Raw genomic sequence first — 24,314 nt, 5'->3', positions numbered from 1 at the left:
TAACATCTTTGTAATTACTGTAAATATGTATTTAAACTATTTTTGGAACTTTTGATATTACAAACAACATTATATTACCATTGCATTCATATGTAAGCTCATCATCTGAATTTACTTGTAAAAATTGGCCTGTTTTTCATTCAGCAAGTATTTGTTACCTAGTGTTTATATGCTAGGCATTTGGTAGAGAGAGATGAAGTTAGAAATAAGATCTTTGTTTTTAAGTAATTTACAGATCTCTTCACAGTAGCAATATATGTATGTATAAAATAGTTTAAATAACATTTAAGGATGGCTAAATACCATGAGAGTTTAGAGAGAAGGGAGATTAATGAAACTTGGAGAAGTGGCTTAGAAGAGCAAGTAGAACTTGAGGTAGGTCCTGAAGATAGGTATGGTTTGGCCAGGTAGAGACGAAAAAGAGGGCCTTGTAGACAGGAGGACTTTCAAGAGCAAAACTGAGTAATAGTAAGTGCTACCTAAATGTTTGTTATTGTTAGTTTGTATCAGGTACTGTTCTGAGCACTTTACATATAGACTCATTTAATTCTCATGGTAACTGTATGAATTATTGAATACATGCTGTTATCCACATTTTACAAAGGAGGTAACTGAAGACACAGAGAGGTTAAATAGTTTGCCAGAGGCCACACTGCTAGAAGTAGCAACCCACTAGATGCCAGAATTTCCATTACCCTGTTCGACCTGTATTGTAGTTGATGCCACTAAGTGCGATATATTGCAGGGGCCTCCAGGAGATCTGCATAAATGGAGTTTTTGTCAGAAGAAGATGGAAGATGAGGTTAATAGATGAAATCTAGAGCTTGTCCTCAAAACTAGAACAAACTCAGTAGTCCATGATAATGTGCCTTCTCTGGGGAGTGTTGCTTAGGAACAGGGACCCCAGGAGCTTAACCATGAGTTCCACCCTGGAAGAGGTCCGTAAACATATAGCTCTGTGGAAAAGAGTAAGAGCATAGCCAGATTGATTGATTCAGCAAACATATGTTGCACAATTATTGTGTGCCAAGCACTCTTTTAGGCACAGAAATTACAGTGGTGAATAAGACAGAGTCCCTCCCTTAGACCTTCTGTAGGTCAGCCAATAGAATGAGCTCATTTCACAGTCATGTATGCCATGAAGAAAATCACGACAGTATGGAAAGAATAACTGTCAAGACGTAGGGTGAGTAGTTACAGAGGGCCCCTCTGAGGAAATACCATAGAATAGACTTGACAGGAGTCAGTCCTGTGAAGATACAGGAGAAGAACATTCAAGGCAGAAGAAACCGTAAGTGCAAAAGCCTTTGAGGAACAAAAATCCATTGTGACTGGAGCCCAGTGAGTGGAGGGGGAGTGAGAGATAAGATTAAAGAGGATGCCTTAGAGATTGTAAAAAGAGAATGAAGCTTTTTGCAGGTGGGGAAACAAAGCCCAAGAGCCTGATGGTGTTTCATAATGTAGAACTAAGGAAGGAATGGCTCCTTTAAGAAGCTGGACCTCGCTGGGCTACAGACAGGGTAGCACTAGCATGAAGGATAGAGTTCTGTTTGTTTATTTTCTTCACTTGCTACATAAGAGCCGGAGAGAACCTACCACTTTAGGTGTGTAGGCATGAATTATGGAAAATTTCAAAATATTAAAAAATAGTGAAATAGTATAATGAATCCCTCTGTACCCATCACCCAGCTTTGGATATTATCAACTCATTATCAATCTTTTTTGTCTATAATCCTCCATTCTGATTATTTGGAAGCACATACCCAATCATATCATCTGTAAATTATATCTCAGGTCACTGCTAAGATTTCCCTGATTGCTTCATAATATCTTTTTTAAACATTCTGTTCAAATCACGATCTAAACAAGATCTGTGCATTGAAATTGATTGATAAGACTCTTAACTTAGAAATGCAAACCAAAACTACAAAGAGGTGTCACCTCACACTGGTCAGAATGGCCATCATCAAAAAAAATCTACAAACAATAAATACTGGAGAGGGTATGGAGAAAAGGGAACCTCTTGCACTGTTGGTGGGAATGTAAATTGATACAGCCACTATGGAGAACAGTATGGAGGTTCCTTAAAAAACTAAAAATAGAACTACCATACGGCCCAGCAATCCCACTACTGGGCATATACCCTGAGAAAACCACAATTCAAAAAGAGTCATGTACCACAATGTTCATTGCAGCACTATTTACAATAACCAGGACATGGAAGCAACCTAAGTGTCTGTCAACAGATGAATGGATAAAGGTGTGGCACATATATACAATGGAGTATTACTCAGCCATAAAAAGAAACGAAATTGAGTTATTTGTAGTGAGGTGGATGGACCTAGAGTCTGTCATACAGAGTGAAGTAAGTCAGGAAGAGAAAAACAAATACCATATGCTAACACATATATGGAATCTAAAAAAAGAAAATGGTTCTGAAGAATCTAGGGGCAGGACAGGAATAAAGACGCAGATGTAGAGAATGGATTTGAGGACACGGGGAGGGGGAAGGGTAAGCTGGGACGAAGTGAGAGAGTGGCATGGACATATATACACTACCAAACGTAAAACAGATAGCTAGTGGGAAGCAGCCACATGGTACAGGGAGATCAGCTCAGTGCTTTGTGACCACCTAGAGTGGTGGGATAGGGAGGGTGGGAGGGAGATGCAAGAGGGAGGGGATATGGGGATATATGTATAGGTATAGCTGACTCACTTTGTTGTATGGCAGAAAGTAACATAACATTGTAAAGCAATTATACTCCAATAAAGATGTTAAAAAAAAAAGACTCAACCTATTGACTTTTAATCCTCTTCGATCTTATTTCCACATTGCAATTTATTCCTTGTATATATATATATATATATATATATATATCAAAAACTGATGGCATTTTTCCTATAGTTTTTCACAGTTTGCATTTCGATGGTTGAGTGTCATTTAATATTCTGTTCCCTGTATTTTTATGAGTTAATAATTAGGACAAGAATCTTGACCAGATTCAAGTTCATCAGTTACTTTCAAATGACTTTTGCGTTTTATTCATGTTGCCTTCTTATGCCTTTTCTTGTGAAAGTCTAACTTTTTTCTAAATTTATGAATTAGAGAAAGACTAATGTTTCATTAGATATTAATAGCTTCGGTTAATATACAAAGCCCTCAGAGTTAACATCTTAACATTTGTTATGATAATATTAATTATGCTTTAAAGAATAAAGATATTTTGTAGATAATTTTCAAACATTTCATTTCAATAGGTGGGAATTTGAAGAATCTGAAGAAGATCCAGTGACGAGTATACCATACCAACTTCAAAGGCTTTTTGTTTTGTTACAAACCAGCAAAAAGAGAGCAATTGAAACCACAGATGTTACAAGGAGCTTTGGATGGGATAGTAGTGAGGGTACCAATTCTCTTATAATGATAAGTATTTGTAATAGTCAAAGGAATTCTGAGACCGTATTATAAACAAATGACACATATTAACATCTTAATTAACTTTACCTTAAACCTTTTGATTGCTTTTTGCTGGCATTTAAAAATAACTTATTTTGAAAATTTAAGCTCTGAGGCATAAATTTTTGATCAATTAAAATTTTCTTGTAAAGTAAGTTTGGTTATACTCTATTTTTATGTACTCAAGCTAAAATTTTAAAAGGGTGTTGGCTTAGATTTTTATTATCATATTTCTTGACTCTACAGTGAAAAATAACAAAAATAGCAAATATTGTAGCACTATAGAGCATATGCTATTTATAAAGTGATAAGCTCTTGTGATTCTTTTCCTTGTGATTGCCTTTTTATGACTATAATGTATATTTTGTGTTCTTTTTAAATTTAGCATTATTTTATGTAGACTTTTCCATATTTCTGACAATTTGCTTTTAAACAACAAATTAATGCTACATTACACTAAGTTAATAGCTCTTTTTAATTAAATTTTATCTTAAAATAGCTTGGCAGCAGCATGATGTACAAGAACTGTGCAGAGTCATGTTTGATGCTTTGGAACAGAAATGGAAACAAACAGAACAGGTAATTTATCTCTCAGGTTGAGGGGAGTGTTTTCTAATAAATTATTCATTACCTTACAGTGACTTTATTCTATTGGAATGTTTTAAAACTTGGGCATTAGTCCAGTTGTCAAAGTACTGACAGTTTCCTCATCTTTAAAATAAGTTGGGCCCTGTGATCTAGATGATCTCTGTTTAGCTAAGAACTAGGTAATTCATACATGTGTGTGTGTTTTGGGGATGATTTTTGGACAGTATTTTCAGATATTTGCTAAGTAAATTAGATGGCTTATCTGTTACACATTATAAAGTATACATTGTAAAGTATATTCATCTAGCATTACCTTCTTTTTGACCAGTCAGGTATAGGCATGCTTTTGACACCTACGATCCTTGTTAATCTGACCCTATTCTTCTTATCCAGTGGAAGGAGGAACAGGTTAGAAGTGGGAGAATATTAGATATATCATTGGGGTGAGACGTAAGGCTGAACTGGATGGGGCTCAGGACTCAGTACAGAGGAGGGTTTATGCTAGGTGTAGTGATAGAAGATCACTAGAGGTAAAAAGGGGGAAGAATCTGGAAGGTAGCCTGGAGGATCTACTCTCTGATTGGAACTATTATGATGGCTTGGACTAAAGTTTTTCAAACTAGATTGTGATCCATTCACTTATGAAATAAATTTAGTGAATCAACACCAGCACTTTTAAAAAAAGGAATAAAATTGAAAAGTATAAGAGAAGCATCACATAAGTAAGGGTAAGTATTGTTTTATGCAACTTTTGTTACAGTTATATGTATTGGGTTGCGGTGTACATTATTTTCTTACTGTGGGTTGCTATCAAAACTGCTTGAAAAACACTGGATTGAAACACTTATAAATGCCCTCTCAGGTAGAGAAGACATAATCAGATATAACTGGGGCAGGTGAATGAAGAAAGCTTCATTAAATAAATAGTATTAGAGTAGACAGTTATGGTGGATCCTAATTTGAAGGCTTATGAATTTTAGATACTTGAAGAGGTATAAATTTATGAAAGAGGTAAACTGTAATATGCTTTCCCTCTTAACTGTTCTTAAGAGATATTGGAAAAAATTTTAAGTTCATTTAGTGATCTAGTTTCTCTTCATTATAGGATTGTATTTTCATAACTTTATGTAGATGGTATTGGGGTGTTTCTTTTTCATAGGTCTGAAGGTACCCTTCCTCCTCGTTACATCCCTATGTGGGTCAACACTTCTATTAAGACCAGTTAGGGCGTTCCTTCTGAGTTCCCAAGTTTGGGTACAAGAATCTTGAGGCAAGACATTCACATGGAGGGTCCTTACTTAGGGAGTTACCTGCCTCCTTTGAGTCAGAATAGCCCCAGTTGGCTAAGTTTGGGGAGTAGGTGAGAGATCCATTCTTTTAGGTGAGGATATTTTGAGGGAGATGGAGTTTAAGATTTTTTTTTCAATTTCTGTACATTTAAAAAATTACAGTATATTTTTTCTTTAAATTGTTTTATGTATATTACTGAAAGTTAAAAAGTTTTATTTGTACCTTGAGATAGAGGATATGATTTTAGGATTCAGAATATTGCGAAAGTGGTGGTAATATATGTAAACCTATAAAAGTAGCCAGTTGTTTAGCTGTGTGATTATCAGTATGCCTAAAATAATGTCATGATGTATTCTCATCCTAATGAAAAGATAATACGGGGCTTAGTAGTGAAATCAGTAATCAGCTTATCAACAAAACACATTTTAATAGTGGGATTTTTAGTAATGTGAGAATTGAAATAATTTTTGCACATTCTTAATTTATTTTGTTTTTGTTAAACCTTTATTTTTTTCTGTAGAATTTAGATTAGATAAATCTTAAAGGTTTCTAAAACTTCAACAGTAAGAATGAATATCCTTTTGAAAATCATTCTAAAAGACATAAAATATTGGTAACTTACTTTTAAGGAACGCTTTAAAAAATATAAATGTTCTTATTTTTTAGGCTGATCTTATAAATGAACTGTATCAAGGCAAGCTGAAGGACTACGTGAGATGTCTGGAATGTGGTTATGAGGGTTGGAGAATCGACACATATCTTGATATTCCATTGGTCATCCGACCTTATGGGTCCAGCCAAGCATTTGCTAGTGTGGTGTGTACCTTTCAGCTGACTGCTTGTGTATCCATACACAGAATACATAATAGCACAGTGGTATAATATATCCTAAGGTAAGTATCATCCTAGATACACCTTCTTGGGTTGTTAGACATTCCTGCATTTAAACTAGCAAGATCGAGAAGATTTTTGACCCTTCAGTGAGTCCTAATAGTGCATGTATAAGAGGGGAAGTATATGCAAATATACTGCCTCATGGCTCAATCTTTTATTCTTTCTTAGAGGTGACTAGATTATTTCACTTTCTTTTTTTTTTTTAAGCTCTAAACAATCTATTTTATGAATGGTACTTTTTTTTTTTGGCCTTGCCGTGTGGCTTATGGGATCTTGGTTTCCCGACCAGGGATTGAACCTGGGCCCTTGGCAGTGAGAGCATGGAGTCCTAACCACTGGACCGCCAGGGAATTCCCTGTAAGTCTACTTCTGTGATTTTTTTTTGTTTTGAGGGTATTGTTTTGTTCCATTGGAAAAATAACCTCTGGATTTTTTGACAAACAGAGGCCACATTTTTTAAAGAAGCATCCCTATTCTAAAATTTAATTTTAAAATGATGCAGGTATTATATAACCACAGATAATTTGAAGACTCAGAACTATATATAATTAACTTAGTTACTTATATATTGAGTATCAAATTGGGCAGTTAAGATTTTCTCATTCCTCCTTTTGTTATCTATTTTTAACTGCGTTTTGATAATTTTATTATTGCATTTTATTCTTAAGTTTGCATATTGAATTGCTTATACAAAGGGAGAGTCTTGGAAGGAGTTAATTTGACATTTAAAATTAGAGTTCAGAAACATTTATTTGAACCTGTTATGAGCCAGGGGAAACTTTCAAAGCTAACTAAGATATCTGAAAAAGTAGAATTTCATCATGATGTTGCTTTGGATCTTACTTATGCTGCAGTCAAGCCGATGGTGGCTGCAGCTAAAATCAGTGTTCTTAAAGCTAGTCCATACTTTAGCCTCTAAAATAGTGCTACAAGTATGGTTTAGTACTCTGGTCTCTAGGACAATTGATGCCCTTTCTTTTTTTCTCCTATTTTTATATGACTTAAGGAAATAATCAGCAAGAAGTTATGGAATCAGTCAGTGGAAATCCAAAGGAAAAGACTTTCTGGATAGTGGAAGATCAGGCGTCCTTTGTTTCACTGTTTTTCAGTCAGCTTCCTGAATAGATTTGAAAAATTTTGTTAAGTGCTTAATAGTACCCTTTGTAAACTGCCACTCTGGGTATATGAGATTGGCATTGCTTTGAGTGGCTAGTTTTATTTTTCATTTTTGTTTTGTTTTTACTTTATTTATTTTGACAGTTTAAGGTAGAAGTGACATACTGAAAAATCATTAACATATGTGTTTCAGTGACTTATCTCCTAGCTTATTTTAAAATATTGGCATTTCTTTAACAAAATATACTAGGGAAATAGTCAGTAGTCCCAAGTGATATACACTATTTTTTCTACTTTATTTATGAAAGTATTTTTTATGTAAGATTTTTCACATATATGTTCAGTTTAGTTTTTCCTTTTTTTACATATTTATTGAATGTTGAGAAAGCTAGTTTTATTTGTGTTATGTTGGAATCTAATATTTGAGTATTCAGCAAATATAATTGCATAGCTAAATCTGTATGTTGTAATTTATTCACCTGCTGAATCGTCACCACTCTCTTCAGTACATTATAGACATAGCAGTGGAATGATTTGGAGGACATTTTTGGAGAAGTGAAAAAAGTCACATTTCTAAATGAAATTCTCCAAATTCTCTCCTGCACTGATACATGGATGACGGTGGTGGTGGTGGTGGAGTTTATTCAGTGGGAATTGGAAGTTACAGCTATGAAGCAGTATGTGAGCAGGTTTATAACACACATGCGCTAATAGGGCTTGCAGAAGGGAACCTAAACCTTCCTAGACTTTGCTGGAATCTCTTGAGGGAAATTACAGCAGGTGAAACTACCCAAGATAGGGGTTCTAAGGAGGATACTACCTTCAGAGAACTTTAGTTAGAGGTAAGTGGTTTCCCTTTATTTTCTGAATTCAAACTTATAACCTACACTTGTTAAACTGCAGAAATCATCATACAGCATCTAAATTTAGTGTTATATCACTGCTTGCCATTGTGTATTTTGTTAGTTCTATGTGTTTTAAAAAGAATTTGGCATAAATGTGATTGTAAATGTCTAGTTAAAAGAAGCATTATAAAATCTCATTCAAACTCTTATAATATTTGGCCTTAATTTGAGTTGAACTCTTTTAAAATTTATTTTTCTACTTTTATTAAGGGTCTCTGGTATGTTTGCCGTATTGGCTGTGTATACATATACACATAAACATACTTGAATACATGCACACATAAATACACACATGTACTTACGTACAATACAACATTGATGGTTATATGTTCTGCTTATTATATATTCTGTTTAGTGAGCCATAATACTATAGTTATGTGTGTTCCATGAGGTTAACACCTGGTGTTTAATTTCAGATAATTAAGTGTGAAGTTCTGTTAAAAATGAAAGTTGTTTTTTTTTAAACTTCATCTGAAACATCCAATTTCTATAGTTGTTTTATCTCCATGTTTAAATAAACTTGAGAATAATATTTAAGGTTAAATTAGAATGGAGTTGCCACTTAGTTAATTTATCATTATAACATCTGTAATCAATTTTCATGGTTATTTTTCACCGTGATTGATAACAGACTAGTTTTTTAGTAAGTGCTAGGAATCATGTATAGTTTTTTTTTTTTTTTTTTTTTTTTTTGCGGTACGTGGGCCTCTCACTGTTGTGGCCTCTCCCGCTGCGGAGCACAGGCTCCGGACGCGCAGGCTCAGCGGCCATGGCTCACGGGCCCAGCCGCTCCGCGGCACGTGGGATCTTCCTGGACCGGGGCACGAACCCGTGTCCCCTGCATCAGCAGGCGGACTCTCAACCACTGCGCCACCAGGGAAGCCCCCTCACGTATAGTTTTTTAAAAAGCTTTTCATCCTAATATTTTCTTTGTTGAATCATTTCTTAGTTATTATAACTATAATATTTATTAAATTTCTGGTCTTCATTCTACCTGGCCAAGTAGTGAAAAGGGTTATTCTGCCATTCTGTCTCTCAGATTGAGTTCTATTCAACACTAGTCTCCAATGAGATTTAATAGATGTTTGGGAGAAGGCTTCTGATTAAATAAATTTGGGAAACTGTGTAGCTGTAATTCTCTGTGGGAAGTTTACAGTGCGTATTTAATTTTAAATGCCCTGAGTGTTCCTGTAGTGGAGAAATTTGTTTAACTAGGTTTAACCAATCTTATACTTTCTCTGTGGGACATGTCAGTATTTCAAGAGACACTAGGATTCTAAGGAACGTAGTTTGTGAAGCTCTGCATTAGATTAAGGTGATTTAAGGAAGTCTCTACTTTGTTACATTAACATTTATGTCCTTGGGACCTTGGGGGGGAGTGAGAATACTAAAATATATGTTATAATTTCCTGTTGTTTCACATAGTTTGTTATTAATCCTGAAAGATTATATATATTAATCTTTTAAAAAACTTGATTCTCAGTGATTTATTAGGTAATTACAACCTTTTATTTTCACTGATTAGAGCTGTCTGCGTGAAACCAATCTCTCTGAACTTTATAATCAAAGAAACCTTGAATCTGCTCATTGCCAAGCATATTTGAGAATGTATTATTATAAGAAGATACTCCTAAATACATTCTAATGATACATAAAAATTGGAAATATTTTTATTGGTGAATTATGAAAACATTTTATAAACAAAAATGATATAGCCTCATATGTTTGACATTAACTAGGGAAGCTTTTCTACTTAATAGTAAATTTTATTTATTTTTAAATTTTTTTAATAGTAAATTTTAAACACTATCTTGTTATAGATACCCTTTGTCATGTATTTATTGAGTTGCTTATTCTGTGGCAGGCACTGTTCTAGACCATTTATTTTAGGGTAGTTTTATTTTCTTTCGGGATAAGTACATTTAAGTATCTGTTTATTATGACAAAATGTCTGAAATTGGATTTAGCTGTATAGTTCCATATAGTGTCTTTGGAAAGATCAGATTATGTACTTGTTCCCTAAGTAAACACAATTTAACTATCATTTTAAAGTTTTGAACAGAAAATTGTTAAATTCATAAGTATTTACAAAATCGTAAGTGTTCCAGGTATTTAGTGTACACAAGTTTATATCATAAGTGCTACCCTGATTTAACACGTAATTTGGACATTCTTATATGGCTGGCTTAACCACATAACTCATTTGGATGGTACAGTAGTCCAAATTTGTCCAAATATGTAAGCATCACATAAAGAAAACTCTCTTCCACAGACTCTATCCTCATTTTTCCAGGAATTTGTGTGGTTGGACATAGTGGGAACCAGTTTAAAAAGTGGGGACTTCTGCTTTCAGGATGATGGAGTAGATGTACATTGCCCTATTCCTCCCGCTAAAACAACTGAAAATCTTGAACATTATATATAAAATAAACATAAGAAGACTGAAAGGTGGAGAAAAGGCATAAAGACTAGGGACCTCAGGATTCAAGGAATGACATGGGGTGAGTTCCCTGGGTTTTCTTTTTGCCTAATATTTCCCAAACTTGAAGATGATGGCAGGCTGGAAATAGCAACTAGCACAGACTAGTAAGCCTGCTCTCTCTAGCCAAAAGACTGGGAAAGACAGAAAAGGTAGCCAGTAACTGCTATGCTCTAGCCAAACACTGCAGAAAGACTATGGCCCCAACCCTGACCCATGCCAGCCAAGGCTGAGTGGGGAGCCTAGACTTCCACCCTTATGAAGTTGTAACAAGGCTCTCCAACCCCCTGCTGGGGTGATTTCAGAGAAGATTGAGTAGGGAGGCAGGAGTTTCTTCCCTGCTCGACAGTACTGAACCTCCCCACTGCCATTCTCCCTTTCCCCTGGTTAACTGTCATTAGAGACCATGTGGGGAGCCTGGCCTTACACTCCCACCTAAACAATAAGGAGGTGCTCCTTTCCCTTCCCACTGGAGTAATGTTAGAGGAGGCCTAGGTGAGAGTCAGGACTTTCACCGCTTCCCAGGAGTAAGGAGGCTCTCCCCCTCCTACCTGTGGTGTTGGTGGAGGCCACAAAGGGAGCAGTAATGAGATACTCCTGCTGTCACAGCCCAGGTGGTGTCAGCGGAGGCTTACTGAGTAGCCAGAATCCCTACCCTTGCCAGCAGTAGTGAGGAACCCCTCCCCACCACCAGTTTCAACATTGGCCAAGTGAAATTGGACTTCTACTCCCACCTGGCAGTAATTGGGCAGGAACCTTTTCCCCAGCTGGAACAGTGTCAGAGGAAGCCAGCTAAACTGGAAGATTTAAAATAGGGTCCAGAATATCATAATACCCCACATATTAAGGTTTCAATTAAAGAAATCATTCTGTATTCTGAGAACCAGGAAAATTTCATTTTGAATGAAAGAAGAGAATCAAGAGACATAAACACCAAAATAACAGATGTTAGAATTATCTGACAAATATTTTAAAGCAGGCATCATAGAAATACTTCAGTGAGAGTTCCTAAACCCACTTGAAACAAATGAGAAAATTGAGAGTCCTGGGGAAGAAATAGCAGGTATAAAAAAAAATGAAACGGGAATTTAGAACTGAGAAATGCAAGAACCAAACTCAAAAAGTTAGTGGATAGGCTCAACAGCTGAATGGAAGAGACAGTGTATAATCAGTGAACCTGAAGATAGAACAATAGAAGTTACCCAATCTAAATAACAGAGAAAATAGACTGAAGGGGGGATAAAGATCCTCAGGGACCCATGGGACTATAACAAAGGGTCTAACATTTGTGTCACTGGAGTCCTGGAAGGAAAGGAAAAAGAAGGCAGGGCTAGAAAAATGAAGAAATAATGACTGAAGACTTCCCAAATTTGGCAAAAGGCATAAAGCCACAGGTCAAAGAAGCTGAGCAAACAACATAAGCCAAAAGAACTTCACGTCAAGTTCAATTATAGCTAAACTTTTGAAAACTAAAGACAAAATATCTTGAAAGCAGTGAGTGAGAAAAGGTACTGTTTCTACAGGAGAAAAGCACTCTGATTTCTCATAAGCAGATTTTTCATCAGAAACTATGGAGGCCTGAAGGCAGTGGCATATTTTTGAAGTGTTGAAAGAAAAGACCTGTCAACTAGAGTTTTATACCCAGTGAAAATATTCAGGAATGAAGGGAAAAATCAAGACATTCTTAGATGAGGGAACACTAAGAGAATTTGTCACTAGCAGACCTACCTTAAAAAAATGGCTAAAGAAATTTCTCTAAATAGAAAGGGAATGATAAAAGGAAGGTATATTGGAACATTAGGAATGAAGAAAGAACATAGTAAGCAAAAATTTGGGTAAATGCAGTAGGCTTTCCTTGTCCTCCTGAGTTTTCTAAATTATGTTTGATAGTTGAACCAAAATTGTAACACTGTTTGATGTGGTTCTAAATGTATGTAGAGGAACTATTTAAGACAATTATATTATAAATGGGAGAAGGTAAAAAGACATAGAGGTAAGCTTTCTGTACTTCACTTGAACTGGTAAAAGGATGGGACCAACAGACAGATAAGTTTTGTGTATGTAATGTAATACCCAGAGCGACCACTGAAAGAGATAAACTCAAAAGCACTGTAGATAAATCAAAGTAAAATTAAAAAAAATTTTTTTGGTCATCCACAGGAAGGCAGGAAAAATAAAACAAAACAAAAATTTAAAATAGCATACTTATTTACATGTAAATGGTCTAATTATACCAAATAAAAGGCAGAGGTCAGCATATTAGATTAAAAAAAAGTGACCCAACAGTATGCTAGCTACAAAAACTCCCTACAGTATATTGGTATAGGCAGGTTGATAGTAAAAGGATTGAAAATGTTATACCATGTAAACATTAATCAAGATAAATGAGGAATGGCTATATTAATATCAGGTAAAGTAGACTTTGAAGCAAAATTACTAGAGACAGAGAAGGGCATTATCTAATGATAAAAAGGTCAAGCCATCAAGAAGACAGCAATCCTAAATGTGTATGTACCAAGTAACAGAGCTGCAAAATACAGGAGGTGAAAGCTGTCCTACCTGAAAGGAGAGACTGACAAATCTGCCATTATAGTTGGAGACTTCAATGCCCTTCTCAATAATTGATAGGTAGAATCTCTAGACAGAAAATTAGCAAAGATATGGAACTTAACAATACCATCAACCAACAAGATCCAACAGACATTTATAATATGGTCCACTCAGCAACAGCAGAGTATAACATTCAAGAGCCTGTGGACTACATACTAGGGTAGACCATATCCTGGGCCATCATACAAACCTCAATTTAAATTAAAATCATAGAGTATATGTTATTCAGCCACACTGGAGTCAAATTGGAAATCAACAGAAAGATAAGTGGAAAATCACCAAACATTTGAAAACTAAACAACACACTTAAATCCATGAGTCAAAGAGAAAGTCTCAAGGGAAATGTTTTTAAAAATACTTCGAACTGAATGGAAATGAAAATATAACATGTCAGAAATTTTGAGACACAGCTGAAGCAATACTACTGATAGGGGAACTTAGAACACTAAATGCTGCCCTTTAGCAAAAATTCTTAACATTAGAAAAAAGAGGAATTGTTTTGAATCAATAATCTAAGCTTCCACCTAACCTAGAAAAAAGAGCAAAAGAAACCCAAAGCCAGCAGAAGGAAGGACATAATAAAGAAAAGGACAGAAATCTGTGAAATTGAAAACAGAAAATTAATAAATGAGAGCTATTATTTGAAAACATCAATCCGATTGACAAACATTTAGCAAGATTGACAGAAGGGGAAAAAAGATAAGAAAAAATTTTCCGGTATTAAGAATGAAATTAGTACCACTACAAACCTTGTAGATATCAAAACGATAGTAAGGGACAACTCTGCAAACATAAATTTGATAACTCAGATGAAATGAGCCAATGCCTTGAAAAGCACAAAGTACAACTTATCTAATATGACTTGAATAGCCCTGTAACTCTTAAGATATTAAATTCATAATTTAAAATCTCTTAGAAAGAAAATCTATAAGTTGGAATGGTTTCACTGGAGACTTGTACCAGGCATCTTTAGCACAGTGAACACCAGTTCTACACAACCCCTTCCAAAAAACAGAAAGGAAAGAACCCTTCTCAGTGTATTTTATGAAGCTAGTCTTATCCTCATACTAAACCAGACAAAGACAGTTAAAACTACAACAATAACAACAACAAAAAACAAGACACCAAAAAACTATGACCAAGCCACTATTCTTTATATATATATACACACACACACATATATATATCTTTATTGGAGTATAATTGATTTACAATGTTGTGTTAGTTTTTGCTATACAACAAAGTGAATCATCTGTATGTATACATATATGCTCATATCCCCTCCCTCTTGCATCTCCCTCCCACCCTCCCTATCCCACCCCTCTAGGTGGTCACAGCACGGAGCTAATCTCCCTGTGCTATGCGGCTGCTTCCTACTAGCTATCTGTTTTACATTTGGTAGTGTATATGTGTCAGTGCCACTCATTCACTTTGTCCCAGCTTACCCTTCCCCCTCCCCATGTCCTCAAGTCCATTCTGTACGTCTGTGTCTTTATTCCTGTCCTGCCCCTAGATTCTTCAGAACTATTTGTTTTTTTAGATTCCACATATATGTTAGCATATGATATTTGTTTTTCTCTTCCTGACTTACTTCAGTCTGTATGACAGACTAGGTCCATCCACCTCACTACAAGTAACTCAATTTCATTTCTTTTTATGGCTGAGTAATAGTCCATTGTATATATGTGCCACATCTTCTTTATCCATTCATCTGCCAGTGGGCGCTTAGGTTGCTTCCATGTCCTGGCTATTGTAAATAGTGCTGCAATGAACATTGTGGTACGTGACGCTTTTTGAATTATGGTTTTCTCAGGGTATATGCCCAGTAGTGGGATTGCTGGGTTGTATGGTAGTTCTATTCTTAGATTTTTAAGGAACCTCTGTACTGTTCTCCATAGTGGCTATATCAGTTTACATTCCCACCAACAGTGGAAGAGGGTTCCTTTTTCTCCACACCCTCTCCAGCATTTATTGTTTCTATATTTTTTGATGATGGCCATTCTGACCAGTGTGAGGTGATACCTCATTGTGGTTTTGATTTGCATTTCTCTAATGATTAGTGATGTTGAGCATCCTTTCATTTGCTTGTTGGCAATCTATATGTCTACTTAGGAGAAATGTCTATTCATGTTTTCTGCCTATTTTTGGATTGGGTTGTTTGTTTTTCTGATATTGAGCTGTATAAGCTGCTTTTATATTTTGGAGGTTAATCCTTTGTCAGTTACTTTGTTTGGAAGTATTTTCTCCCATTCTGAGGGTTGTCTTTTCGTCTTGTTTATGGTTTCCTTTGCTGTGCAAAAGCTTTTAAGTTTCATTAGCTCCCATTTGTTTATTTTTTATTTTATTTCCTTTTCTCCAGGTAGTGGGTCAAAAAGGATCTTGCTGTGATTTATGTCATAGAGCATTCTGCCTATATTTTCTTCTAAGAGTTTTATAGTGTCTTGACTTACATTTAGGTTTTTAATCCATTATGAGGGTTTTTTTGTATGGTGTTAGGAAGTGTTCTAATTTCGTTCTTTTACATGTAGCTATCCAGTTTTCCCAGCACCACTTATTGAAGAGGCTGTCTTTTCTCCATTGTATATTCTTTCCTCCTTTATCAAAGATAAGGTGACTATATGTGCATGGGTTTATCTCTGGCAAGCCAGTATTCTTAATGCATACAGATGGGAAAATCTTTGTCAAATTATTACCAAATAGAATTAAGCAATATATAAGGAGAATTATATACCATGTCTAAGTAGAGTTCATTCTAGGGATTCAAGGCTTGTCAGTATGTAAAAAATCAATGACTGTAATCTAGCATATTAACAGAGAAAAGAAGAAAATTCACATGATCATATCAATTGACTTAGAAAAAGTACGTGACAAAGTTCAATATCCACTTATGATTAAAAAAACTATCTGAAAACTAGTAATGGAGGATAATTTTCTCAACCTGGTAAAGAATGTATTCAGAAATGTAGAGCTACCATCGTACTTCATGGTGAAAGACGGAATATTTTCTCCCTAAAACATCAAGGTTATCTAGGCAAGGATGTCTGCTGTCACTCTTATTCAGTTCAGTACTGGAAGTCATAGCCAGTACAGTAAGGCAAGAAGAGGAAATAAAAGGCATACCAATAAAAGGAAGAAATAAAATTGTTCCCCCCCTTTTTTATTTATTTTTATTTTTGAATTTTATTTATTTTTTATACAGCAGGTTCTTATCAGTTATCTATTTTATATATATTAAGCATATATAGGTCAATCCCAATCTCCCAATTCATCCCACCATAACCACCACCATCCCCCCGAGCCTGCTTTACCCCCTTGGTGTCCATAAGTTTGTTCTCTACATCTGTGTCTCTATTTCTGCCTTGCAGACTGGTTCATCTGTACCATTTTTCTAGATTCCACATATATGCATTCATAAATGATATTTGTTTTTCTCTTTTGATTTATTTCACTCTGTATGACAGTCTCTACAAATGACCCAATTTCATTCCTTCTTATGGCTGAGTAATATTCCATTGTATATACATACCACATCTTCTTTATCCATTCGTCTGTCGATGGGCATTTAGGTTGCTTCCATGACCTGGCTATTGAACATTGGGGTGCATGTGTCTTTTTGAATTATGGTTTTCTCTGGGTATATGCCCAGTAGTGGGTTTGCTGCGTCATTTGGTAATTCTATTTTTAGTTTTCTAAGGAACCTCCCTACTGTTCTTCACAGTGGCTGTTATCAGTTTACATTCCCACCAACAGTGCAAGAGGGTGCCCTTTTCTCCACACCCTCTCCAGCATTTGTTGTTTGTGGATTTTCTGATGATGCCCATTCTGACCAGTGTGAGGTGATACCTCATTGTAGTTTTGATGTGCATTTCTCTAATAATTTGTGATGTTGAGCAGCTTTTCATGTGACTCGTGGGCATCTGTATGTCTTCTTTGGAGAAATATCTATTTAGGTCTTCTGCTCATTTTTGGATTCTGTTGTTTGTTTTTTTGATATTGAGCTACATGAGCTATTTATATATTTTGGAGATTAATCCTTTGTTGATTCGTTTGCACATATTTTCTCACATTCTGAGGGTTGTCTTTTCATCTTGTTTATAGTTTCCTTTGCTGTGCAAAAGTTTTTAAGTTTCATTAGGTCCCATTTGTTTACTTTTGTTTTTGCTTCCATTTCTCTAGGAGGTGGGTCAAAAAACATCTTGCTGTGATTTACATCAAAGAGTGTTCTTCCTATGTTTTTCTCTAAGAGTTTTATAGTATCCAGTCTAACATTTAGGTCTTTAATCTATTTTGAGTTTATTTTTGTGTGTGGTGTTAGGGAGTGTTCTAATTTCATTCTTTTACATGTAGCTGTCCAGTTTTCCCAGCACCACTTACTGAAGACACTGTCTTTTTTCCATTGTATATCCTTGCCTTCTTTGTCGTAGATTAGTTGACCATAGGTGTGTGGGTTTATCTCTGGGCTTTCTAGCCTGTTCCATTGATCTATATTTCTGGTTTTGTGCCAGTACCATATTGTCTTGATTACTGTAGGTTTGTAGTATAGTCTGAATTCAGGGAGTCTGATTCCTCCAGTTCCATTTTTTTCTCTCAAGATTGCTTTGGCTATTTGGGGTCTATTGTGTCTTCATACAAATTTTAAGATTTTTTGTTCTAGTTCTGTAAAAAAATGCCATTGGTAATTTGATAGGGATTGCATTGAATCTGTAGATTGCTTTGGGTAGTATAGTCATTTTCACAATATTGATTCTTCCAATCCATGAACATGGTATATCTCTCCATCTGTTTATGTCATCTTTGATTTCTTTCATCAGCGTCTTATAGTTTTCTGAGTACAGGGCTTTTACCTCCCTTGATAGGTTTATTCCTAGGTATTTTATTCTTTTTGTTACAGTGGTACATGGGATTGTTTCCTTTATTTCTCTTTCTGATTTTTCATTGTTGGTGTATAGGAATGCCAGTGATTTCTGTGCATTAATTTTGTATCCTGCAACCTTACCAAATTCCATTGATTAGTTCTAGTAGTTTTCCGGTGGCATCTTTAGGATTTTCTATATATAGTATCATGTCATCTGCATACAGTGACAGTTTTACTTCTTTTCCAATTTGTATTCCTTTTATTTCGTTTTCTTCTCTGATTGCTGTGGCTAGGACTTCCAAAGCTATGTTGAATAATAATAGTGAGAGTAGACATCCTTGTCTTGTTCCTGATCTTAGAGGAAATGCTTTCAGTTTTTCACCATTGAGAATGATGTTTGCTGTGGGTTTGTTGTATATGGCCTTTATGATGTTGAGGTAGGTTCCCTCTGTGCCCACATTCTGGAGAGTTTTTATCATCAATTTGTGTTGAATTTTTTCAAAAGCTTTTTCTGCATCTATTGAGATGATTATATGGTTTTTATTCTTCAATTTGTTCATATGGTTTATCACATTGATTGATTTGCATATATTGAAGAATCCTTGCATCCCTGTGATAAATCCCACTTGATCATGGTGTATGATCCTTTTAATGTACTGTTGGATTCTGTTTGCTAGTATTTTGTTGAGGTTTTTTGCATCTATATTCATCAGTGATATTGGTCTGTAATTTCCTTTTTTTGTAGTATCTTTGTCTGGTTTTGGTATCAGTGTGATGGTGGCCTCATAGAATGAGTCTGGGAGTGTTTCTTCCTTTGCTATATTTTGGAAGAGTTTGAGAGGATGGGTGTTAGCTCTTCTCTAAATGTTTGATAGAATTCGCCTGTGAAGCCATCTAGTCCTGGACTTTTGTTTGTTGGAAGATTTTTAATCACAGTGTCAATTTCATTCCTTGTGATTCATGTGTTCATGTTTTCTGTTTACTCCTGGTTCTTTCTTGGAAGGTTATACCTTTCTAAGAATTTGTCCATTTTATTGGCATAGAGTTGCTTGTAGTAGTCTCTTAGGATGCTTTGTATTTCTGCCGGGTCTGTTGTAACTTCCCCTTTCTCATTTCTAATTTTATTGATTTGAGTCCTCTCCCTCCTTTTCTTGATGAGTGTGGCTAAAGGTTTGTCAATTTTGTTTATCTTCTCAAATTACCAGCTTTTATTTTTATTGATCTTTGCTATTGTTTTTTTTTTGTTTGTTTCTATTTCATTTACTTCTGCTCTGATCTTTATGTTTTCTTTCCTTCTACTGACTTTGGGTTTTGTTTGTTCTTCTTTCTCTAGTTCCATTAGGTGTAAGGTTAGATTGTTTATTTGAGATTTTTCTTGTTTCTTGAGGTAGGCTTGTATAGCTATAAACTTCCCTCTTAGAACTGCTTTTGCTGCAACCCATAGAGTTTGGATCATCGTGTTTTCATTGTCATTTGTCTCTAGGTATTTTTTGATTTCCTCTTTGATGTCCTTAGTGATTTCTTGGTTATTTAGAAACGTATTGTTTAGCCTCCATGTGTTTGTGTTTTTTACATTTTGTTCCCTGTAATTGATTTCTAATCTTAGAGCGTTGTGGTCAGAAAAGATGCTTGACATGATTTCAATTTCTTTTTTTTTTTAATTTTATTTATTTATTTTATACTTATTTATTTTTGGCTGTGTTGGGTCTTCGTTGCTGTGCACGGGCTTTCTCTAGTTGTGGTGAGTGGGGGCTACTCTTCATTGCAGTGCATGGGCCTCACTGCAGTGCCTTCTCTTGTTGTGGAGCATGGACTCTAGGTGCGCAGGCTTCAGTAGCTGTGGCACGCGGTCTCGGTAGTTGTGGCTCGTGGGCTCTAGAGCACAGGCTCAGTAGTTGTGGCACACGGGGTTAGTTGCTCTGCGGGATGTGGGATCTTCTGGGACCAGTGCGCGAACCCATGTCCCCTCCATTGGCAGGCGGATTCTTAACCACTGCGCCACCAGAGAAGCGCGATTTCAATTTTCTTAATTTTGCCAAGGCTTGATTTGTGACCCAAGATGTGATCTGTCCAGGAGAATGTTCCATGTGCACTTGAGTATACATTGTAGTCTGCTGTTATTGGCTGGAATGTCATATAAATATCAAATCTATCTGGTCTATTGTGTCATTTAAAACTTGTGTTTCCTTATTAATTTTCTGTCTGGATGATCTGTCCATTGGTGTAAGTGAGGTGTTAAAGTCCCCCACTATTATTGTGTTACTGTCGACTTCCTCTTTTAGAGCTGTTAGCAGTTGCCTTAATGTGTATTGAGGTGCTCCTATGTTGGGTTCATATATATTTATAATTGTTATATCTTTTTCTTGGACTGATCCCTTGATAATTATGTAGTGTCTTTCCTTGTCTCTTGTAATATTCTTTATTTTAAAGTCCATTTTATCGTATATGAGGATTGCTACTCCAGCTTTCCTTTGATTTCCATTTCCATGGAATATCTTTTTTCCATCCCCTCACTTTCATTCTGTATGTGTCCCTAGGTCTGAAGTGGGTCTCTTGTAGACAGCATATATATGGGTCTTGTTTTTGTATCCATTCAGCGAGCCTGTGTCTTCTGTTTGGAGCATTTAATCCATTCACGTTTAAGGTAATTATCGAGATGTATGTTCCTATGACCATTTTCTTGTTATGGGTTTGTTTTTGTAGGTCCTTTTCTTCTCTTGTGTTTCCCACTTAGAGAAGTTCCTTTGCATTTGTTGTAGAGCTAGTTTGGTGGTACTGAATTCTCTTAGGTTTTGCTTGTCTGTAAAGCTTCTGATTTCTCTGTCGAATCTGAATGAGATCCTTGCTGGGTAGAGTAATCTTGGTTGTAGGTTCTTCCCTTTCATCACTTTAAATATATCATGCCACTCCCTTCTGGCTTGTAGAGTTTCTGCTGAGACATCAGCTGTTAACCTTATGGGAGTTCCCTTGTATGTTATTTGTCATTTTTCCCTTGTTGCTTTCAATAATTTTTCTTTGTCTTTAATTTTTGTCAGTTTGATTACTGTGTGTCTCGGCATGTTTCTCCTTGGGTTTATCCTGCCTGGGACTCTGCGCTTCCTGGACTTGGGTGGCCAATTCCTTTCCCATGTTAGGGAAGTTTTCGACTATAATCTCTTCAGATATTTTCTTGGGTCCTTTCTCTCTCTGTTCTCCTTCTGGGACCCCTATAATGCGAATGTTTTTGCATTTAATGTTGTCCCAGGGGTCTCTTAGGCTCTCTTCATTTCTTTTCATTCCTTTTTCTTTATTCTGCTCCGTGGCAGTGAATTCCACCATTCTGTCTTCCAGGTCACTTATCCATTCTTCTGCTTCTGTTATTCTGCTATTGATTCCTTGTAGTATATTTTTCATTTCAGTTCTTGTATTGTTCATCTCTGTTTGTTCTTTAATTCTTCTAGGTGTTTGTTCTTTAATTCTTCTACGTCTTTGTTAAACATTTCTTGCACCTTCTCGATCTTTGCTTACATTCTTTTTCTGTGGTCCTGCATCATCTTCACTATCATTATTCTCAATTCTTTTTCTGGAAGGTTGCCTATCTCTGCTTCATTTAGTTGTTTTTCTGGGGTTTTATCTTGTTCCTTCATCTGGGACGTAGCCTCTGCCTTTTCATCTTGTCTATCTTTCTGTGAATGTGGTTTTCATTCTAGTGGCTGTAGGATTGCAGTTCTTCTTGCTTCTGCTGTCTGCCCTCTGGTGGATGAGGCTATCTAAGAGGCTTGTGCAGGCTTCCTGATGGGAAGGTCTGTTGGTGGGTATTGCTGGGTGTTGTTCTGGTGGGCAGAGCTCAGTAAATCTTTAATTTGCTTGTCTGCTGATGGGTGAGGCCGAGTTGCCTCCCTGTTAGTTGTTTGGCCTGAGGTGGCCCAGCACTGGAGCTTACAGGCTTTTTGGTGGGGCTAATGGTGGATTCTGTGAGGACTCATGCCAAGGATTACTTCCCAGGTAGGTCTGATTCATTCTCCTATGGGGTCACTGTTCCTTCCCCCTGGGTCCTGATGTGCACACTCTGTGTGTGCTCTCCAAATGTGGAGTCTGTTTCCCCCAGTTTTGTCAAAGTCCTGCAGTCAAATCCCACTAGCCTTCAAAGTCTTATTCTCTGGGAAGTCCTCCTCCCATTGCCAGACCCCTAGGTTGGGATGCCTGATGTGGGGCTCAGAACCTTCATTCCAGTGGGTGGACTTCTGTGGTATAATTGTTCTCTAGTTTGTGAGTCACTCCCCCGTGGTTATGAGATATGATTTTATTGTGATTGCGCCCTTCCTACCGTCTCATTGCGGCTTCTCCTTTGTCTTTGGTTGTGGGGTATCTTTTTTTGTGAGTTCCAGTATCTTCCTGTCGATGAGTGTCCAGCAGTTATTTGTGATTCCAGTGCTCTCGCAAGAGGGAGTGAGCACACGTCCTTCTACTCCGCCATCCTGAACCACTCTTACCTGCTCCCCCACCTTTTTTAAACAACATAATATTTTGTATAGAAAACATGAAGACATTTACCAAAACAAAACCCTAGAACTAATAAGTGAGTTTAATAGGTAGCAGGATATAAGATAAACATACAAAAATCAATTGTATTTCAAAAATACTAGCAATGAAATGTGGAAAGTGAAATTAAAAATACAATACCATTTATAGTTGTGGGGCAAAAAAAGCCTTAGGTGTAAACCTAACAAAATATGTACTGGACTTATGTGCTGGAAACTATAAATTCTGAAAAGAATATTTAAGTAAAGGGAGAGACATACTGTCCTCATTGATTGGAATATTCACATGGTAAAGATGTAGATTCTCCCCCAAATTGTATAATTTTAATGAAATTCCTTTCAAAATCTGAGAAGATTTTTCAAGCTCATTCTAAAAAAAATAGCTAGAATAGCTAAGAGAATTTTGGAAAAAGAATAAAGTAGGAGAAATCAGTCTCCTTGATCTCAAGACTTATTATATAGCTACAGTAATCAGGACTGTATGGTATTGGAGGAATAGACAAATAGATCAGTGGAACATAATAGAAAGCCCAGAACTAGATCCATATAAACATGCCCAGCTGATTTTTTTTAGAATTGCACAGTGCAATTCAATTCAGCAAGGATGGTCTTTTAAACAAATGATGTTAAAACCATTGGGAATTCGTATATACAAAAATGAACCTTTACTTAAACCTTACAGCTTGTAAAAAAATTAACTCAAAATGGATCATAGACTTAAAAAAAATGTAAAGTTGCAAACTTTTAGAAATAAAACACAGGAAAAAATCCTCTAGAAAAAGGGTTAAGCAGTGAATTCTTAGACTTGATACCAAAAAGTGCAATCCACAAAGGGAAAAATTGACAAGTTGTATCTCAACAAAATTTTAAAACATTTGTTCTTTGAAAGCCCATGTGATGAAGGTAAGAGAAGCTACAGACTGGGAGAACATATTTGGAAACCCCATATCTGACAAAGGACTAGTATCTAGAATACATAAAGACGTCTCAAAACACAATAGTAAAAAATGATAACAGTCCATTTAGACAGTTGGCAAAAGACATAACATTTCATGTAAGAGGATATGCAGATATCAAATAAATACAGGAACAGATGTTCAACATCACTAGGGAAATGCAAATTCAAACCATAATGAAGATAACACTCTCTACCAACAGAATGGCTAAAATAAAAAATAATGGCAGCACAAAAAGCTGACAACAGTGTGGAGGAACTGGATCACTCATGTTTTTGGTGGGAATGTGAAAAGTTACAGGCAGTTTCTCATAAAACTAAACATGAAATTATCATAACCTCCAGCAATTGTACTCTTGGTTATTTATCCCAGAGAAACAAAAACTTATCAAATATTCATAATGTCTTTATTTTTAATATTCTGTAACTGGAATCAACCCAGATGTCCTTCAACAAGTAAATGGTTTAACACACTGTGGTACAAACAAACCATAGAATACTACTTAACAATAAAAAGGGACAAACTACCGATACACACAGAAACTTGAATGAATCTCCAGGGAATTATGCTGAGTGACAAAAACCAATCTCAAAAGGTTACATATGGTTCCATTTATATAACATTCTTGATAAAACAAAATTTTA

The 24,314-nt window shown here is 36.0% G+C and overlaps 1 protein-coding gene across 4 annotated transcripts in view; it reads left to right on the top strand.

Annotated features, from left to right (window-relative positions):
* The window catches only part of USP47 (ubiquitin specific peptidase 47), a 123,407-nt gene that overhangs the window by 58,686 nt on the left and 40,407 nt on the right, over positions 1 to 24,314 (top strand). For all 4 annotated transcript variants that reach the window (XM_030831406.2, XM_070046142.1, XM_030831405.2 and 1 more), the window contains 3 exons: positions 3,259 to 3,404; positions 3,957 to 4,036; positions 6,002 to 6,151. In XM_030831406.2, the coding sequence (XP_030687266.1) occupies positions 3,259 to 3,404; positions 3,957 to 4,036; positions 6,002 to 6,151 (376 nt within the window). The remainder of the gene's footprint in view (positions 1 to 3,258; positions 3,405 to 3,956; positions 4,037 to 6,001; positions 6,152 to 24,314) is intronic.

Source organism: Globicephala melas, chromosome 8, assembly GCF_963455315.2.
Source record: "Globicephala melas chromosome 8, mGloMel1.2, whole genome shotgun sequence".
Taxonomy (NCBI): Eukaryota; Metazoa; Chordata; class Mammalia; order Artiodactyla; family Delphinidae; genus Globicephala; species Globicephala melas.
This window is presented reverse-complemented; position numbering and strand designations above follow the sequence as displayed.